At 38.5% G+C, this 25,522-nt stretch overlaps 3 protein-coding genes across 4 annotated transcripts in view; all 3 read right to left on the reverse strand.

Annotated features, from left to right (window-relative positions):
* LOC145482234 (uncharacterized) overlaps positions 1-25,522 on the reverse strand; it is a 189,857-nt gene that overhangs the window by 135,677 nt on the left and 28,658 nt on the right. For both annotated transcript variants that reach the window (XM_081460863.1, XM_081460862.1), the window contains one exon: positions 17,809-17,853. In XM_081460863.1, coding sequence (XP_081316989.1) covers positions 17,809-17,853 — 45 coding nt within the window. The remainder of the gene's footprint in view (positions 1-17,808; positions 17,854-25,522) is intronic.
* Positions 2,978-9,236, reverse strand: LOC145482285 (uncharacterized). The gene is made up of 3 exons (XM_081460948.1): positions 8,910-9,236; positions 8,511-8,593; positions 2,978-5,258 (listed from the first exon to the last, which is right to left on the reverse strand). Exons 1-3 carry the CDS (start codon positions 9,096-9,098, stop codon positions 5,213-5,215), a joined length of 318 nt encoding a protein of 105 aa, XP_081317074.1. The 5' UTR covers positions 9,099-9,236; the 3' UTR covers positions 2,978-5,212.
* Positions 9,185-13,513, reverse strand: LOC145480501 (uncharacterized). The gene is made up of 8 exons (XM_081458745.1): positions 13,486-13,513; positions 13,305-13,346; positions 13,144-13,188; positions 12,678-12,766; positions 11,718-11,976; positions 10,490-11,513; positions 9,720-9,771; positions 9,185-9,220 (listed from the first exon to the last, which is right to left on the reverse strand). The coding sequence occupies exons 1-8, from the start codon at positions 13,511-13,513 to the stop codon at positions 9,185-9,187; spliced, it is 1,575 nt and encodes a 524-aa protein (XP_081314871.1).

The raw sequence follows: 25,522 nt of genomic DNA on the forward strand, positions 1-25,522 counted from the left end.
TGGTTCACTGTATTGTCTATGTCCTCTGTGATTGGCTAGAGTGATTACTTTATTGTTGGTTTTACGACACTCAATAGAAAACTGCTCTAATGATAAGTGTGTTGGACTTGGGATCCAGCCGTCGACTTGGGTTCTAGGTGTCGTGTTCTCGAGAAAGAGGGGTCTGGAAAACAGCCACTAATTTGCTTTTATGATAAAAGAGATGCTATACGATGGATAGACTAGACAGAGTAGACCATTCTTTTCAAGGAAGGACAAAGAGGTGGGGATTAATGGAACCATCACATAGTAACATTACGAGTAACTGAGAAAATCTGTATATTCTATCAATAAAATAGAGTCAACTGTTCAATATGCGAACCAAGTGCCGTGAAACCCTTGGGAAGATCAAGTGCAGTTTCACCAGGTTGTAACAGCATACGTCACAGGCGCGGATTTTAGGATAAATGGTGATTGATTTCCAAAACAACAAGTGCCTTCTAGTGGGGTCCAGGGACATGTTCTGAAATTTTTTCATCCTTTAAGTATCCTTTTTGGGGTTTCCGAGTAATGCTGAAAATCTGACCGTAAAACGGTGGCAACCGGTATGGATCCGCGCCTGCGTCAAACTGTCCCGACTGCGTCAGACTGCGGACCTGGGGTAAAATTCAGACCGAGGATAACATGCAGACTATGGACTTTTTAACTGAATGTTACCATTTCCATCATTGAGAGCTAACCGTACACAGGTTAGGGACCGTTCATTTTTTATGAGGGAGGGGGGGCTGGTGGGATTTGGGAAGCGCCATTTAAAAATCGCGTGACCCCCCCTCAGCTTACCAATTTTTTCACATGGCCCCCCCTTATGGCGGTCATTTTTTGGGATGACCCCCCCCCCAAAAAAAAAAATTGAACAAACAATATTTAGATTTCAACTTTTTTAATATTTCTCTATTATCCCCCTACTTCACGTTATTGTGCTCACTATGAAGACAATATTTACAATCTCTATACGACAGAGAGCTGTTGTTTAAAAAACAAATCAAAAGAAGTCAATTTCGGATCTCCTAGTTGTGGCTCGCCCTGAGCATGTGGCATTTGGCCTCTCATTGGCATCTTCCTCATCTGAATTGATGAATGCAAGAATGACGTCACTTGAGTCATCATCTCCCCCAGAGTCAATGGCATCACTGTCATACTCATCGTTGTCACTTTCATCGCTTTCACTGCTGTCAGCACTTGCCCTGTTGTCATTTTGTGTCAATGTCCTGGCATTTCTCAGTGTTGGTTGGCCAGCTCTGAGAGGACTCTTCTGCTGCAAGCATGAATGTCTTACAATTGCCTCTACTTTCTCACTCTTGCTGCTTTTCAAATGCTGCTTCAGCCCGTGGTGGTTTGAGTACTTGTTTGGTTCTGGAACACGTAGCTTTTTAAGCTTGGTTAGATCTTCGCACAACTCAGTCCAAGGATAATCCTCCTCCCTACTTAACTTTGCCTTTTCTTCTGCTCTCTTTTTCCTTTTAAATTCCAGCACTTCAAGATGCTGGAGATAATCCACCACAAACTTCGATTTGACAATAAATTTATCTGCAAATAGAGCAACGCTCTCTGGGTCAGATAAAACCAGCCTGCCACTTCCATGCTCTTTCTTCTTTATATTGTTAATCCAATCGGGGAAAGAGCGCATTACTACATGAGCATCATGAAAGAGGCTCACTCCAAAATGCGCAATAATGGCGAAAGCGACGAGTCGTTTAAGAAAAGGTTTACAGCTGAACGATCCAGGCAGTTTGACATCTTACAAGCAAAAGAAGCAATCTTTCTAAGTGCGGATGGCTGTTCAGAAAGGGCGAGTGAGTTTTCCATGCAAGGGTACCAGTTGAAGCCCAGTGATGGAAGAAAACTGAACTTCTCCATCAAAGAGCACAGAGCAATGGTGGAAAAGTTGAATGTCATATTGAAAAATGTAAAGGAACACGATTCCACACTCTTTCAGTCCAATGGGCTTGCTTTAAAGCAGGGCGGAGAATTTGCCCACAGTTTTAATGTAAAACAGATCAAATGTACAGAAGCTAAGTTGACGAAGGTCACGCAGGACATGGAAGCACTAGAAAATAAGAACAGCAATTATAACAGCATATTCAAAGGCATACTCAAACAGCACATCAACAAAAGGAGAAGGAAAAAAGAAAACCGCAGAAAGTCAAATGAAAGAAAGAGGAAGCGGACTGAAAACAACGTCTAACGAGTTTATGGAATCTGTGTTCGAAACCCGTTAGGAAATGATCTTCCACAATGCCTTGTGTACCCTCCTAGAACGGCCGTCCCGGAAGAGTGTCTTAAAGTTGAGGATGTTGCCACGTCGATATTTAGAAGAGATGGGCCATACATCGCACAGCTCTTGGAAGGGAATTATTTCACCAATGCTGCAAGAAGCAGAATCACCACCAACCTTGAGCAGGAAGTCAGAGGTTATGTTTACACCTTCATGTACCCTGAAGAGTACACTCTGACGGAAAGCATTGCTGCTTCTTGCAGCATTGGTGGAAGAGACTCCCATAGCAGTACAAGCGGCGACGAAGAACTCGACGACAGCGGAGATGAAGATGAGTGCCAGTGAAAGTTGCATTCGAAAATAACAGTGTTAAATACTTCTTTTCAGTAGCTACAAATGCTTTTTGTCGCCAAACGTTTTTTTAAAGCAGAAGGAAAGTTTGTAATAAATTTGTATCCTGCCTTCTATGTTTATTCTATAGCAATTTTTTTGGTATTCAAACATTATGCCATTTTAAAGTTTTACTAAAATATTTCACGTGACCCCCCCTTTTCCCCTTATTTTTTTGGGATGGCCCCCCCTCGAAAGCCATTTTTTTTCGCATGCCCCCCCCCAAATCCCACCAGCCCCCCCTACCTCATAAAAAATGAACGGTCCTTAATAATCGGAGCGTTATTTAGGCTAACCTGAGTGATATTGAGTCTAATCGGAGTGATCTTCAGGCTAACTGGAGTGCAGAGTTTCACTGCAATTAGCCTGGATAACTCTGTTTACGGTTAGCAATCGATATTGGAAATAACACGATATTTAAAATGTCTGCAGCCCGCATGTTACCCTTAGTCTGCATTTTACCACGGTCTGCAGTCCGCGTTGTACACTGACCGATTTGAAAACGGTGTTTTCACTCGAGGCATCAAAAACTCCGTTTTCAAAACGTTTTCTGTCCATACGAAAACGCAAAAATTCATATTCCTCTGTTTGAAGAGCGCTTTCGAAAAGCTCCGTTTTCGTGACGGATTAGTATCGACGGCAAGCCTAACCGTAGAAACAAAGCTACATTTTCAATAGTCTATAGGTAGCCGGCTACACGTACGGTACGTTTTCAAATTTCTCAGGCGCAGTGTGGACAGGGCCAAAAATAAAGATTTATTTTATTATAAAACAAAAAGTGGCATTTCTCTCGGAAAGACGGGAAAACCTCAAGTCGAGGTAAATGACAAAAACAAGATGCAGGACAGATAACTTTTCTGATCCTCATCAGTTTTCTGTTTGTAATTGAGTTCTAGTTCCCTATCCCCAATATTTGAAAACTACTGTTCCCAGACAGATGTAACAACGAGGGAAAATGTAAGAGACTGGTTCACTTGTTCAGAAACTGGTTTACTGGATGTCTTCTCTCTACTGTAGCCGTGGCGTTTAAGTTCGCTCGCATTACATCCACCCACTGAGCTGTGATTGGTCAATTCGTCAATTCCTCAGAATGAATGAGAACCCTAGAAACAGTGGCTTCTTTAGGTAGAAACTAAGGAAACAACGAGTTAAATCGAGGGCCAGTATGAATCGCTAACCCAAAACTAACTTTTAAACTGTAGATTTTGGTACCAGTCACAAATGCCTCTAAACCTAACTGAACGTGATCGTAATTTTATCAGCAGCAAGCGTAATACAAAAGCTATATTATATGAAAGAGTAAACATTTCTGCGTAGGTAAGCTAAAAACTAATTACACTGTAGAACGTACTATTGTTCGCAAACTACACACATCCCTGGACTACTTCAAGATAATTTATCTTTGTGCGAGTTGTCCTAACTACAGGCTATGCGAGAGGTTTTCCACTAAAGCAAGGTTATAGCAAAGTTGAACTAGAAAACTTCCCTTATGAAGTGTGGTTGATGGAAGGAATTCCTTGCCCATCTACGCTCTGCCCTTACTTAAGTCTGTTCTTCAAAGTACGACCATAGAGCTACAGCCTTAGATGTACTTCACAACTGTGTACAAGATAGGAAGCACTTTACATCGTGGGATGTTCATTGTACAGCTAAACCGAAACTCCTGTTTATAAACACTGCTAAAGCAAATCTTGGTGGTGTTCTCGATGCTTTGGTTAAACAAAGGAAGTTGGTCGATGTTGAAGTACCCTATTTAAAAGAATTGATATATTTCTGGATTTAAGAAAACAGTGTTAAAGAAATCTCGCCCTGCTCAAGCGTTATTTTCTCGTTTTGTTTTCCCTCGTCTCCAAAGTAAAAGATATAAAAATTTTAAAAAATGCCAGTTTTCTTTTCCTCCACTCTCTTATCTTCCTTTTCTTGTTCTTTTTTCTTTTCATCGCTTGGAGTCAAAGTGCATATGTTTGATTTGGTGCAAAGTAATGAGACGGTTTTCATAAATCCAGTCACATATTTTTGGTGTAAATATTCGTTAAATAATCTATAATCATTAATAATTTTTGAAAGTACTATTAATATTATCACAAAATAAACTAGTGCTAGAAACTAAAGCTCTTACTACGTCGATCATCTAAGAAACAAAAGCATTTCTCCATAAATAACTACTTTGAGCAGTCTCAAAGAAGTGTCTTGTCTGAAATAGTTCACGTCACATTGAAATATTACACTGTAATATCTATCGATAAAAGTAAATAACAAAGGCAACTATTGCCTCTCATAAACTTTTCCTATTTGATAATTTTTTAAAGATATATTATTGGCACCCTGGGTTCCAGAGGTTCTGTCTCGCGCACGGCGGACGGAAATACTTTCGCACGGGTGACAATAGAGACATGACCGACACCAGAAACTGCGCAAGAAAAACCTCTGGCACCCAGGGTATATTATTGGCAATTTTTTATTAATTTTTTTTGTTGAAAAATAGCACTCGATTTCTTCTGGACAGTGAATAATTCTGAATTTCGCTTTGTGCACTGTGCGACTACTCAAACTGACCCACTTGGTATCTCAGCCCCTTCGAAGGAAAGCCCGACCGCAAATGGGGCAGTTCAATCTGAAAGAAACAGAATAAAAAAGAGATGTCAAAAGCGAGAAAGACATCCTTTTAGTAGTAACATAAGAAGCTACATTTTTTACTAACTGACATACTTGAATAAAAGATCCCCAAATCTGACTCTCTACGCAAAGAACGGACACACTACTCCTCAGCAACCGCCAGAAAAGGGAAGAGTTCCCAAAGACTTCGATAAATGGCGTACAATGTTTTATTAAGTCTAGCTGGTAAACGTTGATATGAGGAAGCTTGCTCTTACAGGGAAAAGTCTAGCTGGTAAACTGTGATGAAAAAGGAGTGCCAATTTGAAAAAGGAAAATGTGCTTGGTGTAATTAGGAATAAATTACCCTTGACAAGCAGATCTCTTAAATTTAGTTTGCTGAAATTAGGAAGCTTTATTTATACTGAAAAAAAAAAAAAAACTGATCAGCGAATTCAATATGAAGATGCTGTTACGAATCGGTGATCAGTACATAAAATAAAATTTACTATTAATGCAACTTAAGGTAAAAAGTAAAATAAAAACTACTAAATATGTACATAACCTATACACTACATTCGTGTTGTGCCTTATCTAATTGTATTAAAAAGTTAATAATTTTAATTTTAAAAGTTCTTAGTGTTTCAAAAGCACGTAGGTCTTTGGGGAGGTCACTCCATTCCTTTATATTACATATTACATAATATTACATACATGTCTGAATTTATGAAAACCGTGTCAAATTTGGGGCAAAACTTTCGCGCCTGCCTTTCGCCGACAGGTAGGCCTTTGCGGTGCTTGAAAAGCCAGGGGGGCTTCCGTTAAGGCGGGTGGGGGAAGACAGCCCTGGGACCTGGCTACCAGCTGATACCAAGCAGGGCCGCCAGGCTCTAACCCCAGGGGGGTGTGGTGGGCCACAGAGAAACGCATTTTCTTCAGTTAAAATGTTCATTTTCTCTGCAGGACAGCCTTGGTCAGCAATGCCCTGCAGCCTTAGCAGTGCTTTCAATAAGATTTGAAGTAGACGTCTGCCAGTATAAAAGTAGGTGGCTAAGGATATATAGGTGGCCATAAGTTTCAGTTTTTATTATTGTACACTATTTACAGAAAAACAACTTAACGTAAGATGGTTTACAATGATGTAGGAAAAATAAATACTTATATATATTAACTAGAAGAAACAATATTTAATTGTGTACAGTGACCAAAGTAGCCAATGAGCTTTCGAGTTGGTCACTGTCATGCACATATAAGTTGGCGTTGGCCGCATGCTAAGTTAAGAGACTGTATTTTTCACTACTAAAATGAATTCCTTGCAACTTTTGACCATTTTATAACCTTAATGATCGAGAGTTTAATATTGTAAATGGCTCATGGTCAGTTCACAGTTCAATCAGCTAATAGATACTGACCTATTTAATTTGATATCCAACCCTGATAAATCTGATGAAATCGATCCTGACTGAATGCTTACTATTCCAATGTCAAATTACTACTCCATTTCTCAGATAAATAATTCTATTGCCAAACATTGAAATGGCATGAGGTCACCTTTGCTAGGGGGGTCTGGGGGTATGCTCCGCCAGAAAATTTTGAAATTTAAACTCTCAGAAATACGATTTCCAGCTTTCTGGGCATCAAAGTTAGTAAAGTCGATCTTTTCCACTCACTGCTCGCAAACGATTTATCTCTGTTTGGGTTACTGAAGTACATCAGCTTCCTTCACAACTGCAAGTGTAAAAACTGTATACGGGCTTGTTGAATGAATTTCCAAACGATGAATAAATAGAATCTTTCATTTCTTTGATTGATGGCCCTTTGTGTGGCTCACGACTTTCCAAAAATTGCGAAGATGACAAGGTGTTGTCACGACTTCAGACTGTATAGTTTTAGAATCAGTTGGGTTGACTGGCAAAATTTCATCATTGGAATGAAGCGTATCGTTTTCTGCAACAAATATTCATCCGTAAGCAAAGAAGAACACATTGGGTTTAAGAAAGAACAATTCTGAATCAAAATAGATTCATTCAAATACCTGTTCCGGTACATGGTTTCTTTGAAAAGAATGTAAACAAATCAATCTGTCTAAACTGTACAGGAGCGCTTTGCCGCCATTTTTGCTCGACCGACCACGTGGTAATAGTTTGAAAGCGAGGTTTCAAACTGAAAATGGCTTAATTTGAAATTTGCAATTGTATTTGTCTCAATGTGTACGCTTTTATATACACGAACAGTCAAGGCACATATGACAAATATTTGATCAGTTTATTTGAACTGAGAAATTGGCAGGCTGTAAATATTATAAGAGTTACATTTTTGAAGTTTTTGTCCACAAACACAGCCAAGTAGCTGGTGACTTGATGACTCACAGCTGCCGGAGCTCCGGCGGTAGCTGGCTTCTAATGAAAGTGCTGCTTAACGGCCAGCAGCCAGCCGGCCGGACACAAGCAACGTGGGTGAGTAGGCTGTGTGTTGACAGACTACCTGTGGTTGATTGAGTGAAAAAGCTTGTGTATTTTCTTGGAAGTGTCAGGGTAGTTGTGTTGAAATTATTACGGTTTTCATAAATCCAGACATAAATATATTACAAGTTGACTGTTTACATGGATTCACCCACAAAACTCTAAGGCAACTGGTCTAGACTGGTCTGGTTCACTGTGATATTTCTCCATGATCCACCAAACTTCAGGAATTTGGCATGCAGACTTCCAGTGAAATAAAATTCCACTCAGTTTGCTCTCCAAAAACATGCCTCTATCATCAGGAGTTAGAAGTGGCCGATAGATAGAAGCCAAAAATGATAAAATACTCTAGTTTATAGAACTTCGCAAAGGACAACTGTATTAATAATAATAATTTAATAATACTGTGAATAAACTACCTGTGAATAAACCTTAAGTTTATAACAATTAAGTGGTGATATTTCCAAGATGTAATCTGTGAATGGCAATGGCCACTTAAATAAATCATAAATAAAATAAATAAATATCTTGATTGATCACTCCCCAGTGAGGCTTTTCAGGGCCAATGAAACCAAATGATGCATCAAATAATGCAAATGAACATAACATGGTTAAAAATCCCAACTGGATGGAGGCAGACCAATTGGCTATTTACTAGTGTAGCCGAGGAGTTGAACTAGGGTCTACTGTAAAACAACTTCAGCTTCATGGTCAGAGTGGGACTTGAACCCGCGACCTCCAGATTTCAATTCCGGTGCTCTGGCCACTCAGCCAAGCTGCCTACTACAGGTTTGACTGCAAGTACTTACTCGCCATTTTGAATCATGCCGAGAAGGCACTCCGTATGGACATGGTGTGAGCATGGCAAGATCTTGGACCCGCTGAACACATCCTATGATCGAGTGAAGAATGGAAAGTTCTCAGTGCAAAAAAGATCACTCAAAAACTGTTTTATTCCATGCAACTGCAAATTACTGATTAGAAATACACTGACAGTCATACTGATAAATGCAACTGTGGACATTTCAAATGAGCATCAAACACACACTTTTAACTCATACAAGGTACAACAGGCAACACCAGAAATGGGAGTCTTACCCACTCTCTCCCTCTCCCCCCCCCCCCCCCCCCCCCCCAGTCACACACACTCATACAACTTTTTTCAAGAAACATGGCGTGGCACACAAGAATTGATATTAGATAATCACCTCAAAGCATTTACAGCAAGTGTTGTGAGCTGATTCTGGTCGGCATATCTCAGGCACAATGGCACCATAAACACTACAAGCCTGGCTTCCATCATTCTGAAAAATTAGAGAAAAGCGTACATTAGATGAAAGACCTTCATGGACAGCAACTTGAATCTCTGCCGAAAATGAACCACAAAAAACTGACATGTAAACGTCAACAAATTTTCAAGGACTGCAATGGTGCAATGTTTGAACTGCCCTCTGGATTCATGAAATACTGCATGCACAAATTGCTACAGATGAATCACTTTCTGCTCCTGCATCATTGCCTGCAATAATTTTAACGTTTTTCAAGTCTTGGCATCCTTAAGTCTAAAACAGTTTCACAACTACAAGACTATCCAAGGCTCACTTTTTTCCACAGAAATGAAAAAAATGAAAAAAATCAATAACCACTCTATAACAGTCAATGAAATGTTTCCGACTATAAAAACAACATGTAGTGACTGCTTTTTCCGGAAAAAATTGCAATCAGTCAATGGAAATTTAGTGGGTGTCCATGCTTGTATCTGAATAACATACACATATGACTAGTGCATTAGGCAGCACTATCAAACAAGATCAGAAAGCAAGGAGGGGCAAGGGGGAGGGGAACAAATCAACAGAACATTATGTTGCGTAGTTAGGGTTCAGTTGATCACTAGTGCATGCAACGTGAACTGAAGTGCTAGCAGCAAATAAATAAAAGGAGAACAACAATCAGATTCATTTATAAATGAAATGGGTTTATAAATTCTAACAAAAAGATAAATATTATCTGAATATTACCTCCAGGCAGACACAGCTGCATTCCCCAGGTCCGGAATGCGAAGATGGACCTCTGCGTGAAATAAAGATGAAACAAAGAACATTACCTCTGTCACTAATTGTCTATTTTGCCTTTGCTAGCCATGTACAGTGTTAACAAAGAGTAATTTTGCAATAACTGTCTAATTCCTCATGCCCTAGTTGGCTCATTTTTAACATCAATAAGAGTGCAGACGGATAAAATTTTAAATTATGCAAGCTTTCAAGTTCAACTTTCAGCTGTTAAACTGTCAACTTTTTAACCAGAGATTTTATGGACTTTTTTAAGTAGCCAATCAAAAACCGAGAAAAGCTATTGACGATGTTTGTGTCATTTTGAATAAAATTCACATATCTTTGTTGATGGTAAGTTTACCTTGTCTTTTCCCTTCATTTATTCTCGACATTTGACCATTTTAGGGTCTTGTTATTGTAAAAAACAAATCGACATCAGTTTTCATGCCTCTGTTCTCTTATTGATAATAATAAATTTTGTCATAACATTGTCAAAGTTTACTGCAGAACCACTTGCCTGCGGCTCGTGGTTCCACAGCCACTTTGACAATGTTATGATGCAATTTATCATCAATAAGAGGACAGACACAAAAAACTGACATCAATTTGTTAAATGGAATATCCATTTTTATGGAAAATGCCTGCAGTTTTCAGCCTATTTAAGAAGTTACATTTTAATAAGTACCCTTCGTATTTCAGAAAGGAATTGTCCTACAAAAATCAAAATAACTACTCACCTCATCTCTTCTGTGGAGGCTCTAATTGCTGCCTCTCTCCTCCCCAGGGCTCTTGCACTGTTGGGAGTTGAGTCTAGTGACTCTATAATAAAATCTTCTGCCAGTCCCTGAAACCTCCTATTCGAATTCCATGCTCTCACCCTTGCTTCCCTCTGTTGTTCTCCTTCAATCTGCCACTCCCTAGATGCAACACAAGCTTCTTGAATACGTTGTGCCAAGGCAAGAAGTGCCAAGTTAATCTCATTGCAGTCGCTAACAGTGTTTCTGTCCGACATGGAATCTCTAGAATTAGCCGACTCAGCACGGCATGGTTCAGAAACAACTGCCTCCAAAGCCACTTGATCAGGAGCTGTGTTACTGCTAGCATTCTCTGGTGCATACAGATGTGCTGCAGTGGATTCTGCCTCTGACAGGACCCCATTCAAAGCTCCATTAGATCTTCCAGCTGAATAGGGGCATAGCAAATTAAAGTTCCCTGCAGCTACACGAGCCATGTTCCCCAATGACCTACTTGGAAGATGATCACTGTTTGGAGCACAGTCTGGTCCAGTACCATTAAGTGACTTTCCAAAGGTAGAACCACCCACTGCATAACCTCTCTGATCTTCCCCCATAAGTAATGGCAAGTTCAATCTGTTATGTTCGTCAGACCTGCAGGCCACTTCATCATCAACTGTATATGGTTCAATTCTGGTAGCTTCAATAAAGTTCGTCGTGCTCTCCATATATGAAGCTCCCAGTAATGAAGCGTTACTAGATTCATGTTCTGTATTGCAGTGGTGTTGACTCTCAAATAGGGATTTGCCTCGAGAGTGTCTTTTTAAGAATTCTTCATTAATTCCACTTTCTGATGAACCTACTGGTGCTGCATCGGGCAATCCAGAAGTCCGAGACTCAACCAGCAAGGGCTCTAGTGGAGTCCTTTTCAAAGGAGAGCTGGTCTTTGGCCTGGCACCAAACCGTGTCCATTTGTCTGTTGGTGTTGTTGCATCAGAGGCTGGATGATTGGTGGGAGATTGTGATCCTTAAATAATCAAGTTGAACAAGAAATGTTAACATTAACACTTTTAGTATTCTTTTCATCAAATTAAATCTTTTATATTCATTTTCAATGTCTTTACTTTCATTACACTTGTATCTGTTATATGCAACAGTCAGGTTATTGAAAGTTCATATTCCAGTCTTCAAGTATCTTAACTAAAGAATAGTAATATTACAATATGTTTACCCTCATGGGAAGAGTTTCTTTTAAATTCAACTTGGGGAATCTGATTCTCTGTGTCACATTCCTGTGACTCCTTTTCCAGCTGGTTTATACGTTCCTGGAATTCACCCTCAGCAGCTGTGGCTAATAACCCATGTTGATCTTCTAACATACATGTATGTGTTTCTCTTGTTTCAGTCATGTTCACTGTTACCAAACCGTCTTTGTAACTGGAGTGTAGTTCCAGCATATTGTCTCCACTGGATAACTGTGATGGGTTCTCCTGTAAAGCCCAATATCCGATGATTAGAGATTAGGTTTTTTTCCACTCCTTTACTTCACTATAGATATATACATGCATGTATTCTTATCATTATCATTATTATTAAAAAAATATATTATTAACACAGAAAGTCAATGTGACAATGTGACCAGCTCCCAGTCGGATTGATAGCTCGGTTGGTAGAGCACTGCACTGGTATCACAGAGGTCATGGGTTCCAATCCCGTTCAGGCCTGAATTTTTTGCTTAATTTCACAACTGCTTAAGTTGTGTGTATAACTGCAATGATCAAACGTATCTTCATACAGAAAGTCAATCTTAAATCTCATTGTTAACATCATTATTATACACTGAGGTCTGTGTAGAATGCAATCACATAGCTATAGACTGATTATTTATCATGTGCAGAGTGTGGGTGCATAGCTATAAGGAATTTTTTTGCATCAGTTGCATTTCCAACCACAACACCGAATTCAGACCAAATTCAAACTATGGTGAACAAATTGTATCACAAAATATAAAACAAATCCATGCAAGTAGCTGAGAAAGTATCAAAAGAACATTGGATGGTGAAATAGATCAAAACACTGATGAATCATTCATTGACTGTATGTTCAGACTACATGTACATGCACTAACTGATTTCACTAGTTTGTCACCCGCATGTAAGTTGTGTTCATAACAATCATCATAAAATCTTACAGGCAGTGTATCCAGATTGTCGTTTCTTGGAGGAATTACTGATGATTCTGTTGTTTGGTCCAAAATCTTTGGGTTAGTAGAATGTGATCCTTAAAAATTCAAGGAGAAATTTAAACAACACTTTTTAAGCATTCTTTTCAACATTCTTTTAATATAGTATTTTAGTTTATGGGAATCATTCCTTTCCATTCCATTCTATTTTTAACTACTGAAAAAGCCAATAGTCTACAAATATGCTTTTACTATAATTGTTCCTAATAAGAGTGAATCCTGGTTGAAACAAACCTTCAGTCTTGTACCCTGCGAGACAGAGACTTGTAGCAGAAAGAGAAAGGAATCTGTCTTACAGGTATCAATAACTTGAAAACGTGAAAGAAGTCGTAAAGGATAGAAGTCCAATTTTTGTATCATTGTAATATTCTTGCAGATGTGTTAATTATAAAATGTCCATTATCAGGCTACGTACTTGGTTCATGTTCAGGGGCTTCTTCCATGTGGAATGCATCATCTTCTGTACGATGAAAATCATATTGACATTGAGAAAAAAACCAAAAGTCCCATTTTTGTATCACTGTAACATTCTTGCAGATGTGTTAACTACAAAATGTCCATTATCAGGCTACTTACTTGGTTCATGTTCAGGGGCTTCTTCCATGTGGAATGCACCATCTGCGGTAAGATGAAAATCATATTAACAGTGAGAAAAAACAAAAAAAAACTAAAAATAATACAAGTCACATTTTTGTAACATTGTAATCTATTCTTGCAGATGTGTTAATTATAAAATGTTCATTATCAGGCTACTTACTTGGTTCGTGTTCAGGGGCTTCTTCCATGTGGAATGTACTATCTGCTGTAAGATGAAAATCAAATCAACAGTGGGACATATCAAAACGAAATACAAGTTCCATTTTTGTGACATTGTAATTATTTTTTCTACTTGAAGAACGCTTGACACTTTCTTTATATTGTACTGCACCCACGCAGTTTATACTCGTCCCCGTAATTTCTGTCTTCACACCTATTGTTTTCCAGTATAACTATCACTTATTGTAATGCAACTAGTCCAGCAATTAGCCTATTGTTTAATACCGTGTATATATATCTAGTTGATAGGAATGCTTATCATTAAATACTGTCTGATGAGTGCGTAAGCACGAAACTCGGAGTAACAGCAAATCTTGCCTCTTCGTTATTACTCATATACTCAGCTCTACACTATATGTGTATTGAGCACTATTTTAATGGGATCTGCTACTTCCTCATATGGTTATATTCGCTCCTGCTTAACAACAGTAGAGCACTTTTCGCCGATCGCCGTTATCCACAATGGAGAAAACAAGATTCAACTATTCAATGAAGAACATTCCTATCCCACCAAGAAACTCCTACCTCAAGAAACTCATCGAAAAGACCGAAAGTGTAATCAAGCGTATGCGTTGGAAAGCCTTCTTCTTCGAACAGAATAAAGATAAGAATAACACAGACCACAACAACGACGACGACAACATTGACAACAACAACTTTGGTTTTAAATCAAGAAAATGCCCTCCTCAGAACGAAGACCTAAACAACTTTGAAACTGACGTGTACGAAATGATCAAGAACATTGAATTCAGGCAAATACGAGATGACTTCCAAGACCATCTGCAACAAGACATTAGGAAAATAAACAACTCCACAAAAACATTCATACCTGCTGACAAAACAACCAACTACTACGAAGTAGACAAAGCTTCGCACGACAAGCTTCTCAAGGACAATATCACATCGACGTACAAGAAAGCAAATTCTAATACGATTACTGCTATTAACAAAGAAGCTCAAGTCATTGCTACTAATCTGAACATTGACGACCGCGCAGAACGCATGGCTGAGCGACAGGCTTTTATAACACTCAAAGACCATAAAGACAACTTCCAGAACAAACCTACATGTAGACTCATTAACCCTGCAAAAAGTGAGATTGGACGTATCAGTAAAGAAATCCTCGCGAACATTAACACGACTGTGAGACAGAAGACTGGCCTTAACCAATGGAGAAACTCATCATCCGTCATCAACTGGTTCTCCTCTATACAACACAAAGATCAACATACCTTCGCCGTATTTGACATTGAGAACTTCTACCCTTCCATTACTGAGAAACTTCTTACAGACGCAATCAACTTCGCCAAACAATTCACTTCCATTACGGACCGCGACATCGATATTATTATGCATTCAAGAAAATCCCTTCTCTTTGACAGTAACACCGCCTGGATCAAGAAAAACAACAGTTCTTTTGACGTTACTATGGGCAGCTTCGACGGAGCCGAAGTATGCGAGCTCGTAGGCTTATTCATTCTCGACGACCTGTGTAACACATACGGGATAGACAACATCGGGCTTTACAGAGATGACGGACTTGCCATCTTCAAAAACATCTCTGGACCTCAAGCAGACCGTACAAGGAAGGACATAACAAGACGCTTCAAGACATATGGACTCAACATTACCATACAGACTAACATGAAAATTGTTAACTACCTGGACGTCACCTTCGATCTTACAAAAGGGACCTACTGCCCCTACAGAAAGCCTGACGAACCGCAGTACATCAACACAAAGTCTAACCACCCACCTAACATAATAAAGCAACTTCCAGCATCCATCAATCGCCGTATTTCCGCCAACTCATGCAACGAACACGAATTCAACAAGGCCAAACCAATCTACGAAACTGCTTTGAAAGCCAGCGGATACTCTGAAACACTAATTTACAACGAAGACAATCAACCAACACGCCCCCGACGCAACAGACAAAGAAACATTATATGGTACAACCCTCCATTTAGTAAAAACGTAAAGACAAACATCGGTAGAACATTCCTGAAGCTCATATCTAAGCACTTTCCGAACCAACATAAATACCACAGCCTCTTCAACAAAAACAACGTCAAAGTCAGCTACAGTTGCATGGACAACATGAAAACAGTAATCAACAAACACAACATGAAAATAACAAACGCCGACAACAACGCCAACGCAACCACCGGAGAGCAATGCAACTGCCGCAAAAAAGACCAATGCCCGCTAGACAACAAATGCCTGACTTCCAGTGTAATCTACAACGCACAAGTTACAACTAACAACACAACCAAGAACTACATTGGACTGACAGAAGGAACATTCAAACAGAGATTCTCGCAGCACAAATCCACATTTAAGCACAGAAAACACATCAACAGCACCGAGCTTTCTAAATACATCTGGCAACTACACGACAAAAAACAAGACTTCAACATCAAATGGTCAATTATTAGCCGTGCAAGACCCTACAACAACATTTCCAAACGATGCGACCTCTGCCTCACAGAAAAACTAATGATTATCAAACATAGCAACGACAATCTACTAAACAAAAGATCAGAACTTATTTCTAAATGCCGGCACGAGAACAAATTCTACTTGAAGAACGCTTGACACTTTCTTTATATTGTACTGCATCCACGCAGTTTATACTCGTCCCCGTAATTTCTGTCTTCACACCTATTGTTTTCCAGTATAACTATCACTTATTGTAATGCAACTAGTCCAGCAATTAGCCTATTGTTTAATACCGTGTATATATATCTAGTTGATAGGAATGCTTATCATTAAATACTGTCTGATGAGTGCGTAAGCACGAAACTCGGAGTAACAGCAAATCTTGCCTCTTCGTTATTACTCATATACTCAGCTCTACACTATATGTGTATTGAGCACTATTTTAATGGGATCTGCTACTTCCTCATATGGTTATAATTATTTTTTCAAATATGTTTTAATGCCTAGCGATGGTTTATTATTTATAGGGATGACCGGGTCAGAAAAAATGTGACCAGGCCATGAAAAATATTTGTTCCTAATTGATGGGCTACTAACTTTTGGAGATCCAAACGACCAGGTTCCGAAAAATAATAAACCGTTCTTTACTGAAACATAAGACCACTTCAAAGTTTACCTAGTAATCCATAAATGTTCATGCACTGCAGTTACATGTGTCATCAGATCAAGCTTTTATGACCCTTTTATTGGAAATTGAACAAATTATCGTATTTTGCATGTAGAAAGGCTTAAAGGCTAACAAACATACTACCGTTGTATATTTGTATCTTGAAAAAATGTCAAGCATATTGAAAACAATAAGTGAAAGAAAATGTCTCTAAACACTGTCTCGACTTTGAAATGAACACTTTGTTTACATTTTTTACTGTGGAAAAAAAAATATGCCCATATTTGGCAAAGTTTAGATTGTATGCAAATGTGCAAGTTGCATATTGAGTGTAATGATACAGAGAATATAGCAACAAAAAGGTTAAGTTATACAGATAGTTACAAGTTATTAACTGTATTACCACACAGGAAAATACAATTTTCAACATTTTGCACATGCTTGCAGGCAAGTGTATATTGTAGGTAAAGCCATGGTGCTGTAGTGAAATGATTTGTAAATACTGTTGTTGAGTTTTTGCGTTGAACCTTGAATTACCCGGTATTCAATGTTTCCATTTAATTTTTAATTAAAGATCAATTGACTTCTATTGGTTCATGGATTATTTCATCTGATCAAGAGTGTTATATAAAAAGAATCTCCATCATCAGACATTTTGCCATGCTTTTTGATAGCTGCGTCTGACCAAAATACAAATTTTCCACAGATAATGTACTGTTGCCTTGTAACATTGCTTATAGCCTTTTTAATGGAAAACTGTTCATTTACACAAGCTGAAATACATAAAATGACTTCACATCGTTACTACATGTCTATTTTATGTCAGCTTCTACAATACTATTTCCATTGACCCGGCTTTGAAAAGTTTTAGAACAAACCAAAATGGGTTTTGAAATTTTGATATGATACTATGACAGACATCAGGAAAAAAAAAAGTTATTTCTGATTTTCCAACCTGGTCATCTCCATAAATAATGAACTGTCCCTTATAACATATCTATAACGTGACTTCCTTGGCTCATGAGCAGGGCTCTTGTCCATGTACACTGCTGTGAGATGAAAATCATATAACAGCGAGATAACACAAAAAATACCTTGTGTTATATTTTTGCAGATCTATACAAATTATAAAATGACTGTTATAAGGCTACTCACTTGGCTCTTGTACAGGGTCTTCATCCATGTGGAATGCACCATCTGCTGTGAGATGAAAATCATATTACAGTGAGACAAATTTATCAAAAAAAAAACAGCAAGGCAGTAACAGTGGCAATCTTACCACTCACATCACAGCTGATGTAAATGTATGAGGTGGTCTGCAGAGAGAAGGTGCAAAATGCATATGCAAAACAATCTAAAGTACAGTGTATACAACATAGTACGCTGGACAAAACTCTTCTGGATCAACGTTTTAAGACAAAAAGTTAAAACAAGCAAAGCGATGCAAATAATTTTATGATTGTCTTGAACTTTATTAAATTCCACACATGGAAAATTATTTTTACATAGATCACACAAGGAAGACACGATACAGCATATCTGAATTTGCGACCTGAATGGAAAATTGCACGATTTCTGAGAAACAATAGTTATGGTTTACATCAACATCGTAGTGTTAGACCAGTGTTGTTGTGCGAAGAACATCGTTACATGTTTGTGGAAATTTTTTTTTAAATTTGATGAGACTGCATGAGGAATTAAGGAGCAATAATTCATCTAAACAGCACTGTAATCCTGTGATACATCAGTGGTTTAGAGAATCAAAGATTCAAGTTGTGATGCTACCACTGAAGGGCCACAAGGCAAACCAAACAGAGTTATTTCAAGCTGCTATGCAAGAAAATGCGAGAAAATGGGAAGCTTCTGGTAGATGAACCCAGAAATAGGTCCGTAAACTTTCCTAAAAGCACAAATAGCAGTGCCTGATGTTCTTGGCTAACAACACTTTAACACAACAGTATCTTGTGCAATTGTGGCTTGTATGAGGCAGGATGTAATTAAAGACAGCCATCTTCAAAACAGGTGGAAAACTGATCTTGTCACAAGAACAGTTTAAAGACTTCAAAGAAGATCACTTTATGAAAACAGTATGTATTTCAGTGGCCAAATAAGTTGTAAGTCTTTCTCTCTTTTCTTGTAATAATATTGACAAAACAAAACCACCAGCACATAAAGAGTTTCTTCACAAAACCACACTCCAAATATGACTCATTTTTCTCAGAAGACATGTGATTTTGCATACGTTTATGACTAAGTTACCAAATTTGGACAAGCCTTTCTTACGTGATCCATATAACAATAAATTTCCACGTGCGGAATTTAGCAAAGTTTAAGACAATCACAAAATTATTTGTATCGCTTTGCTTGTTTTAATTTTTTGTTGTAAAATGTCAATCCAGAACAGTTCTGTCCTGCGTACTATGAAAACACAACCCAAGATTTTGTTTTCAGATCGAAGCCATTAGGCATTTAATATCCTCCTGTTGTTGATAAAGTGCTTCAAGTCACTTTGATTGTAAATAATTCCCATTTTTGAGTTGTTCAGAAAACTGTTTAGATGACTTGTTTAGTTGAAATTTAGGTGGCATTCTGTGGAATATGCCCAAGGAGGGGGGAAGGGGGAGGGTGGAGGGTGGAGGGGCGGGGGTAGGTGCTCCCTTACATGGCCTACACAGGGAATCACACCAAACAGCGTATGGGTTTTGGCCTTGCCACCCTGAACAGAGTGTCTATATAATTTTAGGTAAACTGGCCTACAGTGTAGTTGTAAACAGGGTAATAACTGGCCCTTTGCACGATTAAACACTTGCTGTCAGTTAAAATAGTTTATACAGGTGTCAGAAATACAACATCAGAGATGTGTCCTGACATTAAGCAGGTCTTCAGTCAAATCAGATAATTTACAGGACAAGAAACTACATGTATTTTTTTAATTCCACACAAGTCTTTGTGCCCTAAACAGGGTTTGGATGAGATTTGGCATAAATGTACAATTGACCAGAACTTACTCAGAGTGTCTGGAAATAAGCATGTAAGCTCTCTCTCTTGCCCTGTGGCTTCTATGATGAGCACAGGGCATCCACAAAAGCACTCATGTAAACTAGTACTCACTATATATTATTCAAATAACAAGGCCAGAATACTTATGATAATGCATTTGAAGGGCAAAGTTATATTGGAGCTGGAAGATGTTTGTTTCATCAGAGTGCAGCTCAGCTTTTTTTAGGAGATAAACTTTAAGTATTTTGTACGTTGAAACAGGGTAGTTCATCATGATCTGAAATGAATTCAAGTACCTTAATAGCTAAAACAGTTCCTCTTACCTCTTTCTGCATTGCCAAGTAAAGGGATATCAAGTTTCTCCAGAAGATCAAAACGTTGAATTCCTCTGAGTAGGTCTTTTACATAGGTACAAGACAATACTCCACTGGCATCCAGTTCTTCAAACAGCTCAAAACCTTCTCTGATTTTGGCAAGTCGAAAAACATTCAGTCTGGGTTTGGCCAAGAACTTCATCTGCCTCACCTCAACATCTGACAAGGAGTTTGAGATTTCCAATAGTCTTTGTTGTAGTGAAAAACCTGACCAAGAGAAGTAAGCATAAATTAACAGACATACATGAAAACTTACAAAACCATATAAACCTTACGAATAATTTATGTGTTACTGCATGTTTGTAGAAATGCAGAAGTGATTTGTAATATATTTATTTACGTTTTGCTTGTATGTGCATGTAAGCAGCTATACAGGGGGCCGATCTACTATACAGTAAACTACACTGTATACATGATTTTGCTTGTAAAAATTAATGTTGATACATGTGACTAATTGCTTACAGCATGACTAGTGTGCTATTTACATATCCATAATCAAGACATAGAACTGATTAAGATGAAACAATTTGTTTTGTAAGCAGGTTGAATATAACAAAATGACAGAAATAAAGGCATTAAAATTAGGTTTAGCCTATAGGGTTCTTATGCAGGACCCTCTCCATGGAGCAGTTTCCTTCTATAATAGTAAAACCATACATGGGTTTCATAATGGGCTGGGTACTGGTGAAATTGAGCAGCTGTAAGGCCAATTTTGCATGCCTGGTCTGACCATCTGGCCTCAGTTGTTTGAAGGCTATAGGTGTTATTAAAACAAACCATGCTACCCACTGGATAGTGATTTATCCAGTGGATAGCGTTATCTATCTTTTGGACAACTCGGGCCTGGAGGAAATTTTTGATATAAAGAAGTTCAGGGCTGGTCAAAAAGTTCTGCCTGCCTGTGAAAACCAATTGCCTTCCTGCTGAAAATGTTAATAAACCAGCTGCCACCACTGCCTGTACAAGACTTACTTTTGGCATTAGCAAGTGTTTTGGATGACTGACCATAAGCTTTCTCATTGCGCTTCTGTTTATCCTCAAGGAATGATATTCTTCCTAACTCTAATTCAAGTTGCCGTATCTTTGCCTCACAGTATTGCAACTTCTTCTGCAGACCATCTATTACTTCCTGGTATGAACGATGGGAGGATGCGACTACATGTTCCACCAAGTCATCATCACATTTTGGAACAAGAAGCTTTCTGTTATAATTCTCATCTGATACAGGGCTGCTGGTTGAAACATAGGCACGCAAGGCGTGCAAGAGTTATTTTTTTGTGAACTATAAGTCTCGGAGATAGGAGCATTCATGGAACTGTTTACAGTAATGATTTGGTTGATTTGACAAGTTTTTTTGGTTGCGATGTACAGCAAGAAAGAAACTGCGAGTTTATGATGTACATACGATGTTACATCGGTAATGGTAAGATAACTAAATAGTAAGCCATAAAATGTTTGACTGAACAAACTACAGTAATCTGACACGTCTCCAGATTAATGTAGATACCATCTTATTTTCTAACAGGCAATTTTATTCGTTCTTTGATACAACCCACACTGCGATTGGTCTGACACGCGCACATGCATAACTCCCTCACTCATCGATCACGTAGCCCTTCCCCGGGGAAGGACTACGTGATCTTATATGGACTATATAGGTCTGTACGGCACCGAAGGGTATGGTTTTTCAGTCGTGTTGGTCATAAATAGGGTATCGATTTTAGCTGATTTTGGCCATTTTGGTCATAAATAGGGTACGGGTTTTGCACTCTAGCCTTGATATGGGTATGCTTTAAGAAGAAGCCACTTTTTCATCATTATCGAAAAGAAAATCAACAAAAGCCCTTCACAAATTTATATGTTTGCGGTAATTTAACATTGGTTTGAAATAGGGAGCTAATTATAACGCAGGTCTGAATCAGGGTTTTGATTTGAGGGTCAGGTCGTAAATAGGGTTTCGAATTTTTGGTCAGGTCATAAATAGGGTAAGGAATATCGCAGATTTTGGTCATAAACAGGGTAAGGGTTTTGGGAAGCGGGCCGCACACCCCCAACCAATTTTTCTGGGAGTACCCCCTCGGGAAGCCTTCCAGCCCCCAAGAGGAATTTTTGCTCAAAAATACTTAAGTTAAGAGAACTTTTGCATTTTATACGAGTAGTAAGTTTACCCTTTTTACACAACACAACGCAACAACACTACTTCACCGAAAATTTAAAGAAAGAGAAAAAACCTCTCTGACACGTTGAAAGTCTGATTTAATTAAATTGCACTTTAACTTGGTGCCACACAGTCTTCAAAGAACATTTGAACAGTTTTCATACTTTTTACCTTTAAAAATAGCGGACTGGAAAGAATGTCATAAAATGCCCATCAAATAAGAATATTAAACTGCTACTGCAGAGACGTAAAAACACTCTAGAAAGGAAAGCTTCTTTTTTGTTTAATATCCTGGGAACAATAGGCGATAACTTGTAAGCTCTAATTGAATTTACTCCCATATGAAAAACAAAAGTGTCGAGTTACCATTTGTAACTAAAAATAGCAAACATCTCGTGGGAACAAGTCGCGACGATTCGTCAGCTCTAATTGAAATTACTACCTTGTGAAAAACAAGAGTGTCAAATTACCCATTGTAACTAAAAAATAAAAATATCTCGTTATATTTGCATGCAATAAGAACAAAACAATCGTTACCTGCACTTACTATTGTAAACGTTAGAACTGCTTCAAATCTAAATAGTCTCGTCTCCTCTAAAACATGTCCTAAGAACTAGAACCGACGATTCGTGAAAACAAAAGTATCAAGTTACCCTTTGTAATTAAAAATAAAAATAACTCGTGCCATTTGCCTACTACTCATGAACTGCTTCAAAACTCAAGACTCATCTCGTTCATAACTAGCCACCATTACACTGAAAATTATGCACTCTAAAACAACCCAATGTACGTATGTAACTGTCACACTCCCCTCCAAACCGGACTAAAAATCACAAACCGGCAACGTACACGTCACTCTTTATTTTTCAATTACCAAAGTCCTTGTGTTTTACATACCTTGTGTTTCTCACGAACCATTTACCTTTACAACAAGAAATTTGATTGGCTGTTCATAGTAGATCCAATCTGATTGGTGTGACATACATACATCTCTCACTCACTCACTCACTCACTCACTCACTCACTCACTCACTCACTCACCCATTGACCCGTCCATAACATACCCGACGTGCCAACTAAGAGGTATTTTTTTTACAAAAAAATAACTCAATAAACTGTGTGCACAAGACTGCCATGTTCATGTCCCCCATGTAAAGGAGTCAGATTCTCAATGGTATATTGTAACTGCTTGGTGTCTGTGCCAGTGTCACGTCCTGTTGTTATTGGACCCTCCTGTGTAAATTCAAATTCAAATTCCTATGAGTGTAGAACGGCGCTTAAAGTCACTTTGCACATGGCTGAGAATCTTAGAAAGAGCTTGGCAATTAGATCCTTGAAAAGATTTGTCAAAATTCACAAATATAAAGACCAGGACTGCAATACTGGTTATACACTATAAGCTTAATTATTTTTAAAGCCATGGTAAAACTTGAAATATCCAGAAAGCTACTTATAATATACATACATACATACATACGTACATACGTACATACGTACATACGTACATACGTACATACGTACATACGTACATACGTACATACGTACATACGTACATACGTACATACGTACATACGTACATACGTACATACGTACATACGTACATACGTACATACGTACATACGTACATACGTACATACGTACATACGTACATACGTACATACGTACATACGTACATACATACATACATACATTTTATTTGTTATCAAATTAACATTACAATTGTAACATGCCCGCGGATAATAAACCTGGTTCTCATGAATGAAAACCTAACTCGAACTCGGCTATTTCGAATTCCCCGTTATTTCGAACCCATCTACTATCGGCTATTTCGAACTCTCTTTATTGCGAGCCATTTCTCGTTTCCCCTAAGAATTCGAACTAGCGGAATTCAACTGTACCTTATCCACCTGAGTATGCTCTAAACTCAACGATTAATCAAGTAGCTTTCAGATCCATTCCTATCGTGAGATACGCACTGTGAACTAGCAAGAAGACTGTCAACGTAGGTCTTATCACGATTTCCGACGCCATCTTGACGGGTATACCCATCAAGATGGCGTCGAAAACCGTGATAAGGCCTAACTTGCCCGATGTTTTAAAACCTCCATGCAACAATCTTAAACTTAGCCTCAAGCTAAGTTTACCTGGCGTAGCAAATGTTGTTCTTCATCCGATTTTACTTGGACCACGCTTGCAACGCACACTGCAAAGAATGTTGTGAGAAAAATCTTGTTTCCTGATGAACATGAAACGATACAATAACAACTCAAATCGTTCCTTACCTTCTTCACTCTCTTCTGATGACTGAAGCTCGCCAAAACCTTCCGCCATTTTTTAAAATCTCTCCTCGGTTATCGACTGCTTTCTCTCCTCGGCTATCGACTGCTTATGTTGTTTTAGTAGGTGGTGTAAGACTTCACTATTATGTCCCGAGATACACCCACACGTTAACTGGTAGTGTCGCCTATTGGCTATAGCACTGATATGGCTATAGCACTGTTATAATAGCTTTAGTGGCTGTAGCAACTGTAGTATCTGTCGTATTTGTAGTATCTGTAGTATCTGTAGTATCTGTATTATCTGTAGTATCTGTAGTATCTGTAGTAGCTGTGGTAACTGTAGTAGCTGTAGTAGCTGTAGTAGCTGTAGTAGCTGTAGTAACTGTAGTAGCTGTAGTAGCTGTAGTAGCTGTAGTAGCTGTAGTAACTGTAGTAGCTGTAGTAGCTGTAGTAGCTGTAGTAGCTGTAGTATCTGTAGTAGCTGTAGTATCTGTAGTAGCTGTAGTATCTGTAGTAGCTGTGGTAACTGTAGTAGCTGTAGTAGCTGTAGTAGCTGTAGTAGCTGTAGTAGCTGTAGTAACTGTAGTAGCTGTAGTAGCTGTAGTATCTGTAGTAGCTGTGGTAACTGTAGTAGCTGTAGTAGCTGTAGTTGTATTGAGTTGTTAAAAGTGGTTACATTTGGTGCGATAAGCTTCCCAAAACCCTCGCCCTATTAATGACCGAAATCTGAGGTTTTCCCTACCTGAGCCTTAATGCAATACCCTGTTTCAAAACTTCAGACCAATGTGAAATTGTGCAGACAAGTCAAGGGCTTCTGTTAATGGTAATATCGAAACTGAGAAAGAAGTAGCTTCTTCTTAAAAACAAACCTAATTCAAGACAATCCTGCAAAACATACCTCATTTCTAATCAAAGTGGGCGAAATATAGGCCGTTACCGATGGTCAAAACGGTTGAAAAAACCTTAAACAGCACTATAACCCTGTGATACATCAGCGGTTTAAAGAATCAAAGATTCACTTTTTGATGCTATTACTGAAGGGCCACAAAGCAACCCAA

The sequence above is a fragment of the Orbicella franksi genome, chromosome 3 (genome assembly GCF_964199315.1).
Source record: "Orbicella franksi chromosome 3, jaOrbFran1.1, whole genome shotgun sequence".
In the NCBI taxonomy this organism is placed as follows: domain Eukaryota; kingdom Metazoa; phylum Cnidaria; class Anthozoa; order Scleractinia; family Merulinidae; genus Orbicella; species Orbicella franksi.

Excerpts from the sequence above, each read along its gene's own strand:
- LOC145480501 (XM_081458745.1), bottom strand. The coding sequence starts at position 13,513 with ATGGAAGAAGCCCCTGAACACGAACCAA. Across the intron at positions 9,772-10,489 it reads GCCTCCACAGAAGAGATGAG|AGGTCCATCTTCGCATTCCG; the intron begins GTGAGTAGTTAT and ends TATTTCACGCAG. Across the intron at positions 9,221-9,719 it reads GCAGCTGTGTCTGCCTGGAG|GCAATGATGCAGGAGCAGAA; the intron begins GTAATATTCAGA and ends AAATTATTGCAG.
- LOC145482285 (XM_081460948.1), bottom strand. The coding sequence starts at position 9,098 with ATGTCAGTTTTTTGTGGTTCATTTTCGGCAGAGATTCAAGTTGCTGTC. Across the intron at positions 8,594-8,909 it reads CTTGCTGTAAATGCTTTGAG|GATGTGTTCAGCGGGTCCAA; the intron begins GTGATTATCTAA and ends ACTCGATCATAG. Across the intron at positions 5,259-8,510 it reads GGCATGATTCAAAATGGCGA|ATTGAACTGCCCCATTTGCG; the intron begins GTAAGTACTTGC and ends TGTTTCTTTCAG.